General features: G+C 42.7%; 1 protein-coding gene across 1 annotated transcript; it reads left to right on the forward strand.

The window, feature by feature from the left end:
• The first annotated feature begins 6,848 nt into the window (after nucleotides 1-6,848).
• On the forward strand, nucleotides 6,849-7,907 carry LOC102502014 (melanoma-associated antigen B10). Its single transcript, XM_014591573.1, has one exon. It carries the CDS (start codon nucleotides 6,849-6,851, stop codon nucleotides 7,905-7,907), a length of 1,059 nt encoding a protein of 352 aa, XP_014447059.1.
• Nucleotides 7,908-9,754: the final 1,847 nt, after the last annotated feature.

The raw sequence follows: 9,754 nt of genomic DNA on the forward strand, positions 1-9,754 counted from the left end.
ACCATGTTTGATAAATATTGTCCAGGTTCCATTGGATGAATGTGTTGTCCAAAATGCCTGTTTAGTTTTTAAAGATGGAACTCCACCCTTTGCTTGGTTTTAAGTATCTATGGAATGTTATGATAGGGCACAGTAGTAGTGGTGGTCAGACATGGAAATGATGGGAAGAAAAAAACATACATGTGAAATAAACTCAGTATTTTAATTAAGTAAAAAGAAAAGAAAAATCAGAAAGTAAAACCAGCTCAAAGCAAACAAGACATGAAACCAGGACAAAATTTTGTCAACAAATCTAACCTCAGCAATTTTAGGCAACTTGGAAGAGGAAGAAAATAGTCTCCTTTTATTAGTTCTGTGTCCTTGGACTTCATAAGAATATTTGGGATTTATGTATACACATACACACACAAACACACACACACACACACACACACACTTTCTCTTTTTATATGTATAAATACACATATAAAAAGAAAGCACATGTGCATGTACCCACAACAGGGTCTCGATGCTGTGACCTACCCCCAGCCTCAGTCAGCCCTGGATCACAAGCACACACATACATGGAGTACTCAGGGAGGTTTCTAGACATTAATCTAGATGAACTCCTCTCATGCATGTCCACCAATAATGAACCATTTTACTGCTGCACCACTGTCCAGCCTCCCAAACATTTCCTGTTATAAGCTGATAGTTGCATTATTTAAAGGTATAAGGAAAAGCAAAGAGGAGTCTAGCTCTTTGGGAGAAGGGGTGATAGTGATAAAGAACTGGTTTTTTTTTTCCCTAAATCTTGTATTTACTTATTTATTTACTTATTTATATTTGTAATTTGCTATAGACTGCATGCATTCACCAGAGAGACAGAGGGAGCAAGATATATAGAGAGGGAAAGATAGAAATCACCCCCTAGAGGGTATACCCACATTGTAATTGCCTCTCCACTCTGCTCTTGGGATTTCAGGTGCACACATGTGCCAGCATGTTCTTCAAGCCATCTAGTCTAGGACTCGAATCAGTTTATTGGCTATATGGGATCCAGCTGCCTTAACCTCCATACCACCTGCTGGCCCAGCAGTAAGCTTTCTCCCCACCCCCCCCGAAATCTGTTATGTGATGGCTAATGACCGCTAATGACAAGCTTATTACTTCCACTCATAAAACAGAGGCAGAGCTATATGGTCTCATTCACTATGTAGTACTCTCATCCACTGTGTACATGATCCACCATGAGAAAACAGAAGGGAAAAGGGACTCCTGGTAGCTGTAGTCTCCTACTGAGCCAGTACTGCACCAGACCTGCCACTGGCACCCCTGCCCAGTGCAGCTTCTAGAGGGTTCCCTTCTGGTACCTAAAAAGCAGTATGCAGGAGCAGTCCTTCCTCTGAAGAACAGAATATATCACAATAGATTTTCTTCCTCTGTAAAGATCTGAGATCTTGCAAAATACAGTGACAGGTTAAGAATAGATTTCTTCTGTTTGTGTCCTGCTCTTTTATTAAGGTATTGTTTCTAGAAGACTTGGTCATCTGTCATTCCTGTTTTTTTAGAGGAGCTAGTATATTATAAATAGGCACATATTAAAAATTAAAATTTGGGGTCAGCAGACAGCATGAAGGCCAAGGCACTAGATTCCCACATGGTTGACTGTGGTTTGAGTACCAAACTCAAAGGTTTGAAAAATCACTCCTGGCACATGTGTGTGTGTGCTCAAAATCCTGAGAGGAGAATGGAGAAGAGACTACAGTATAGCCATCCCATATCTCTGTCTCTGTCTGGTAAGCACACACACACAATGGCAAAAACCTTAAAACAAAAAAGTAAAAGTTAATTAATTAATTAAAATATTTATTACTTGGGTGCTTTAGTATGAGGGCTGAAGGATTATTAAGTAAATACTTAAATGCTTGACTCCAGAGATTTTAAGATACAATAGTTTAATGAAAAAAATATGAATAAATATACTACACTAATGACTTCAGTTTGAGCAACACAAAAGACTAGAAATTACTAGGAGAAAAAACAGGAGCCAGATATTTTGTTAGGGGTAAAAGAATCTGAATGTGTGTGGAATATTAAGGAGAATAAGAAATTAATTTAATGCAAAATGGCTAATTTCAAATCCCTCATTTTAGTATATTTTGGCCCAATTTATAACTTATAATAATTTATTTTATAAATATTTAAAGTAGCAGTCAGGTAAATGTGAAACATAACTAGACTTTTGATTATACTAAGGAATTAATTTTTAATTTTAAACTCTGTTTATGCTTATTATCTTTAAGAAACAGATACTAAAGTACTTAAAGATTAAATGGTATGATGGCCAGGATTTATTTTTCACATTATTCCAGTGGCAGAGATGGTGGTAAATACAGATGTAACCACACTGTCCATGCATTGATGACTGCTGATTCTGAATGTTAGATATATTTTCTGTACCGTTTAAAATGTTTGAGAACTTCTATAACAAAAGAATATATGTAGCCATTCAATTTGAAATCCCAAATGAAAATAGGCCTCTATTTAGAAAAATATGAATGATTCAATTTATTCAAACAGAAATAGAAAGCTATAATTGAGTAATAGAAAGTGAAACTGTTCAAAGCTCCAGCCATTCTCAACTGTCTGGAGAGCAGACAGTTGGGGGCCTGTTCTATCAAATAATCAGCAAAAATCTAACCATCATCTTATGTGAACATGCCCAAGGAATACAAAAAATGGGAAACTTTTTAAACTCATTTTCTTGCTCCCTTTGATAAGAAAATCAGCTGAGGAGGCCGTGAGAAAAGAACCCTTGAGCTAAGCTCATCATACAGAGGCAAAGGCTCTAGATAAAGACATAGCAGGCCCAATATAGGAGTTAATTAAAAGAGGAAAAAAAAAGTCTGCATTCAAAGAAAATAAAATGTGTAACACTAGAAAAATAAAGTGCCTAAAAATTACTACATTAGTAGATCAATAGATTAATGATCAACACGAATGCATGATAATAACAGTTAACAAGCTATAATAACATTAGAAAATAATTTCCATTTCCTAACATCTTTAGTGAACAAACTTAAATGTGAAGTGTTAGTATTCTCATTTAAGTAAGGAATAAGACATAGAATGCTACCCAAATACATTGCCAGAGGATAGCACAAAAACTTCTAATTATAATTAGAAGTATTTTAAAAGCCAAAAATTATTCAGCGAAATAAGATCAATTTAGAAAAATCCAAAGGAAGAGGCCACAGATTATTCAAATAAATGGGTGACTTCTCAAAGATGATATATAGATCACTATTATAAAATCAAAAGCCTTGCTGTACATAACAGTAATATTAGAACAAGTATATATTTGTTATTACAAAGGAGGGTCAAATGAACATGAAGTTCACTACACAGTACGACACAATGTTAGACAATGTCAGAAGATCTAGGTCTCACAAAATTATGCAGATCTATGTCTTTCATCTAAAAAGTGGATCTTTTAGATCAGAAAGTTCCCAGAAACGTACGTTTACCGAGTGATGTGACTCTACAGTCACTATGCATTCTCTCTGAATGCTCAGAACCTGTTCTAGATTCCTACCTTGTCCTGTAGTTTTTCCATTTAGCATCATGCCTGGAATAAACCCTTTATCTATAACGGTTCAGTTAGGAAACTCCAGAACTTTCAGAGAGGTAGTATTTTCCAAGGAGCTTTTAATCAGTGAATCAGGACCCAAAATATGGATCTACCTCTGAAGAAAGGTAGATCTACTCACCCCACAACAGAGAAGGCACTACAGAGTCCCAGCGTACATTGCGTTGCCCCTGCTGGAAGACCTGGAACACCCCAAGCAGACGTGGCCGGATGTGACGTACACTGACTTCCACCTCTAGAGTCTGTGGGAGGTGAGACTTTTTGTGAAGTGGGTGGCGTGTCCTCAGTCGACAGGCAAATCTAGGCCCTACCGGGAGGTAAGATTAAGTAAGATTAATTTCCTTACTTAGGGAAATTAAGTATGAACTGAATGGACCTTCTATCCCCAAAGAGAGAAAGCCCTACAATATTGCCTCTGCAGCCAACCTCATAAGGCTCTGAGCACAGATTGCCTATGCATTGCCTTCCGAAGTCCCTTGTGACAATTAGAAGGGACAACATTGAACAGAATGTTAGAGTCAAGTCAGAATAGTGAAGGGGTCCTAAGGCCTTCAGAGAACCACTGAAGGGCCCCATATGAGTTAGGTGGAACCCCATCCTTCCCCACAGCAGTCGAGTCCCTGTGAAGCCCGACCCCTACCGTTTGGCCTGGAAGACTCCTTAACAGAAAGATCTCCACAGAGCCCGGCCCCTACTGCTGCGCCTGGGAGATTCAGTAACAGAAAGTTCCCCAGAGCCCAGACCTTTAATTTTCAACCTGGGAGACTCAGTAACAGAGCGTCCCCACAGAGCCCAAAGCCTATTTTTCGGCCTGGGAGGCTCTGGAACAGAAAGTTCCCGCAGAGCCGACCCCTACTGCGCGGCCTGGGAGACTTGGGAACAGAAAGACCCCCACAGAGACCGACCCCTACTGTGCAGCCTGGGAGACGCCATAACAGAAAGACCCCCACAGAGCCCGACCCCTACTGTGCGGCCTGGGAGATGCCATAACAGAAAGACTCCCACAAAACCTGACCCCTAAGTTTCGGCCCGAAAGACTCCGGACAGAAAGTTCTCCACAGAGCCGACCCCTACTGCGCGGCCTGGGAGACTCCATAACAGAAAGACTCCCACAGAGCCCGACCCCTACTGCGCGGCCTGGGAGACTCCATAACGGAAAGTTCCCCACAGAGCCAACCCCTACTGCTTATCGGGGAGACTCGGGAATAGAAAGTTCCCCACAGAGCTCAACCCCTACTTTTGGGCCTGGGAGACTCCATAACAGAAAGACCCCCACAGAGCTGACCCCTACTGTTAGGCCTGAGAGACTCAGTAACAGAATAATCCCCACACAGCCTGACCCCTAATTTTCGGCCTGGGAAACTCGGTAATGAAAGAATCCCACAGAGCCTGACCTCTACTACTCGGCCTGGGAGACTCAGTAACAGAAAGACTGCCGCAGAGCCGACCCCTACTTTTGGGCCTGGGAGACTCGGTAACAGAAGAATCCCCATAGAACTGACCTCTAATTTTCGGCCTGGGAGACTTGGTAACAGAAAGTTCCCTACAGAGCCTGACCCCTAAAATTCTCCACAGAGCCTGACCCCTACTGCTCTGTTTGGGAAATTCGTAACAAAAAGATCCCCTCAGAGCCCTACTGTTTGACCTAGAACCCAGGAGTTTCCATAACAGAAGGATCTGCACAGAGTCCAACCTTTACTCTTCAGCTCTGCTGGAGACTCCAAGCAGAGGTGGCTGGAAATAGCACACTTGACTTTCACCTTTAGGTGCTCAAGGAGGTAAGGGTGACCATCGCGTATGCCTCAGGTCAGCAGAAGTAGTTCCAGGTTCTGCCACAAGCCAGTAAAATGTCCCTATATAAGCTCTGCAGGAAACAGCTTCTTCCCCCTAACAGTGGATGTTTTACAGAGACTCACTCCTGCTGTAAGGTGGAGGTGCCCCTTCACTTCACTTTCTGGTATGTGGGCAAATGGGTGATAAGAGCCTTGGTATAAGGCTAGATGATGCAGATTGGTGGAGGGACTACTCTTTGAGGGTAAAGGTGACTGGTGTTAAGCTCAGAACCTTGAGAAATGATTGAGGGGACTTTCTCCTCCAGGACAAAGGAGGATCCTCAGAGCACTAGCACTGCTATAAGCCATACTATCTCTTAGTCAAAGCTGTCAGGCTAAAATGCCCCTCACTTTACCCTTAGTGGTCACAGGAGGATGAGGGGTGGGTCTGACAGGGCAGTGACAGGTCAATAGAGGGAGATGACGCAGGCCTTTCTGGAAATTAAAGTGAGATCTTAGTAGGGCAGGCCCTGCCTCTGTAGTCTGTAGCTTGGTAAGCCCTGGGAAGATTGGTCATTTTGAGTGTAGTCTCTCATACTATGAGATACTAGCTAGGTGAGGGTCTTGTCTGATTTGCATAGACATTAAGTGTGAAGAGCTGAAAGCACAAGGCAATCGAGAAGAGCAGTCATGATGAGGAACCTGAATATTGAGAACAGAGGGGGTTTCACAGGCCTACCAGGGCTGTCATTCTGAAGTGGTCCCTGGGGAAGGTATTCCCTAATTTCCTCATCAGGAGTCTCAGGGATATGAAGCCCTTGTTTTGAGGGGATAGGAATCAAGTTAGCAGAGGGAGGAGAATCAGACCCTTCAAGAAGCAAACTTGAGGACTCTTAGCGAGGACTGAGAACTCTAACTATCTTAGGATGGAAAGGGTATCTCAGAGCCTCACCTTGCTACCGTACCCAAGTATCCCAGGGCCAGTGTGGGAGCATGAGAGTCCCCTTCAGTTCTTTATCCAGGGAGTTAGGAGGGTAAAGGCTTTGAAATGTAGTCAACGTCAAAGAAGTCAAGCAGGAAGATCACAGGTCCTGCTAGAAATTAAGGTGATGGCCCCACGAGGAACATCTTCTACCCCAGAACAGAGGATACCTCACAGAGTCTGAATCTGCCAGACACTGTGTCAACCCCAGTAAGATTCAGGATGAATTGGAGAGCAGCAGCCTAAGGTTCACCCTAGTTACTTCTACATGATCCTTAGAGGAAAGGCTCATAAGAGTAGCATCATGAGTCCTTTCAACAGGGTCCTTAAGGAAACCTACAGAAAGAGACAGCCTTTGATAGTCAAGGTGGTATCTCCATGCTGAAGAGAATTAATGCCATCTCATCTTCTTTCCTCCAGGTCACTGAAGCAACTGCTCTCTTTCTCCCAGTCCTGACTCATTATGCCTCGGGGTCAGAAGAGTAAGCTCCGTGCCCGTGAGAAACGTCGCCAGGCTCAGGCTCAGACTCAAGAAGAGCCTGAGGTTCTGGAGAATGCTGAAGTCACTATGTCAGAGGAAGAAGAGTCCCTTTTTCTCTTATGTGAGCAGCTCAATGATATTCCCCAGATGTTATCTGCTGCTGAAAGAGCCAGCAATCAGCAAGAGCCTCAGAGAACCCCATCCACCACCACTGCTGCTGCAGCTGTTTCAGAAACAAGATCTAATGAAAGTGTCTACAAGAAAATAGAGGAAAGGTCCAAAGCCTCATCAATCCATCAAGCTGCCACTGAGCCCTGGTTCATAGGCCCTCTGGACACAAAGGTTGTTATCTTGGTGCATTACCTGCTGTACAAGTATCAAATGAAAGAACCAGTTACCAAGGCAGATATGCTGAGAAATGTAATCCAAATGTACAAGAGCCACTTCTCTGAGATCCTGAGGAAAGCCTCTGAGCACCTGGAGTTGATCTTTGGTCTTGACCTGAAAGAAGTAGATCCCAACAGGAACATCTATGTCCTCGTCAACAAATTGGAATTAAGCCATGATGCAAAAGTGAATGATGATGGTATGCCCAAGACTGGACTGTTGATGATTATACTGGGTGTGATCTTTACCAAGGGCAATTGTGCCACTGAAGAGCAAGTCTGGGAAGTGCTAAATATGATGGGGATATATGATGGGAGGAAGCATTTCATTTATGGAGAACCCAGGAAGCTCATTACTCAAGATTTGGTGAAAGAAAAGTACCTGGAGTACCGCCAGGTGCCTAACAGTGATCCTCCATGCTACGAATTCTTGTGGGGTCCAAGAGCCCATGCTGAAACCAGCAAGATGAAAGTCCTGGAATTTTTAGCCAAGGTCCAAAATGCCATCCCAAGTGCCTTCCCATCCTTGTATGAAGAGGCTTTGAGAGATGAAGAAGAGAGAGCCCAAGCCAGAGTTGCAGCCAGAGCTCGCACTCCTGCAGTGGCCGGTGCACGTTCCAAAGTCACATCCATCAGTTCTTCCTGCCCCAAGTGAAGGCTGAGGAAGATTCTTTACTCTGCTTTTCAAAAGGACAGCTAATGTTCCTCATTAGTGGAGCATTGGGCGAGGTTAGCAAAACAGTGAATGGCATTGTATATGTTCCTGTCTTTTATAATAACTTGAATATTTGTTAAATGTTGTTCCTTTTACTAGATGGGTTAAGAAGTTTTAGAATACATGTTTATGAGTAATTTGTCATACATTAATTGATTTTTGGAAGCCAGAGGGCACATGCATGAATGAGTGGGGAAGGGGAGAGAAAGAGAACTCCCTAATGAGTACTGGTCATGCCCTAATCCTTTTTTCTTCAACTCTCCGTTCTATCAGGATCCTGGGCACATGCGTGTGTGTACTTAGAGTGTTTTTAAGTCAATTGGGACAGTATTCAAATCCTGGTCAACCATGTGGTATTAGGATTCCACTGTGCAGTACTTAACTGCTCTGCTATGAGGTCAGGCCTATCGATGTTTTTGCTGTTTGAGAGTTTCAATGTTTTTAGAACTTTTAATATTTTTAATTTGGATTTTCAAATATCTTATCCAGCTATCTTAAAAAAGATAAGACAGTAATGGATTAGGCATCTTCTTGGTATTGTGAAGGGACTCAGCAATAAAATTGTTGGGATCAAGAAATAAAAAAAGAAATTAAAAGAGGATAAATTATTACATTCTTTTTCATGAATTTTAGCTTGTTTTATGAAATTAAAAAGTACATACTTGGCTCTGATATGCTTACTCAAAAATGTATGAGAAAGTACATCACAATAAAGTAGACTTTTTGCACACTGTCTCATTTATTTCTCAAACATTGCTTGGACATCTGCTCTTTGATAGGCTGTGCTAGTCCTGGGAGTGTCAGGATGAATCAGACCCACGCATGTCCACTGAATTTTAGACTCTAGTAGCAGCTGCTATTCAAAGAAAATTATGAGATTATACTTTAAGTCTTAAAAGAGTGCTCAAATAGCAGGTGGTGGGAAGATCTAGATACTGTAAGAGTAGTTAAGTGCAAATACCCTAAGGCAGGTAGGTTTAGGGCCTTGAGAAGCTGCAGGATTTTCAGTGTGAGTCACTTTTTACTTATTTTTAATTAAGTTTTTAAAGTTTTTTTACCCCCTCATAGGGCACGTTCACTCACTTTAGAGAGAGAGAGAGAGAGACAGTGAGGGAGAAAGTGAGAAGCTCGCCCTCCCCCACAAGGGGGTGGCCATGCTCTAATCCCTTCTCTCTCTCTCTTTTTTTTCCCCTTTGTTTTGGAGAGGTTTTTGCTATAGGGCGCATGCGATCGCCAGAAAGACAGAGAAAGACAGAGAGACAGAAAGCGAGAAATCACCCCCCCGGGGGAGTGGCCACATCACAATCCTTTCTCTCCATTCTCCTCTCGGGATCTTGGGCACGCACACACACGCACCCAGCGTGACTTTAAGCCTCTGGGTTCGGGACTCGAACTGCGGTCGACTACATGGGAGTCCAGCAACATAGTCATTACGCTAACTGCTGGTTCCATCTAATCCCTTCTCTTCCTTTCTCCTCCTGGGACTTTGGGCACACATGCACATGTATCTGGCATGATTTTTCAAGTCACCAGATCCAGGACTCAAACTACAGTCAACCATGTGGGAGTCCAGTGTCTTAACCATCATGCCACCTGCTGGCCTTAGTGTGAGTTGTTTTTAACTTAGACTGGGTGGTGGGTTAGATATGGCTGTGGGAATGGTGAGCAGGGGCCAGATCCTCAAAAAAGTGTGTCCAGAGTGAAAAGACTAATGCCTTAAATGGAGAACTGCTTTTAGCAGTTACTTTGGGGTGATGGATAAACCAAAAAGAGTCCTCCTCCTAGAG

This window comes from Tupaia chinensis, unplaced genomic scaffold (assembly GCF_000334495.1).
Source record: "Tupaia chinensis unplaced genomic scaffold, TupChi_1.0 Scaffold000600_1, whole genome shotgun sequence".
Lineage (NCBI taxonomy): Eukaryota > Metazoa > Chordata > Mammalia > Scandentia > Tupaiidae > Tupaia > Tupaia belangeri.

Coding starts and splice junctions, on each gene's coding strand:
- LOC102502014 (XM_014591573.1), top strand. CDS start 6,849: ATGCCTCGGGGTCAGAAGAGTAAGCTCCGTGCCCGTGAGAAACGTCGC.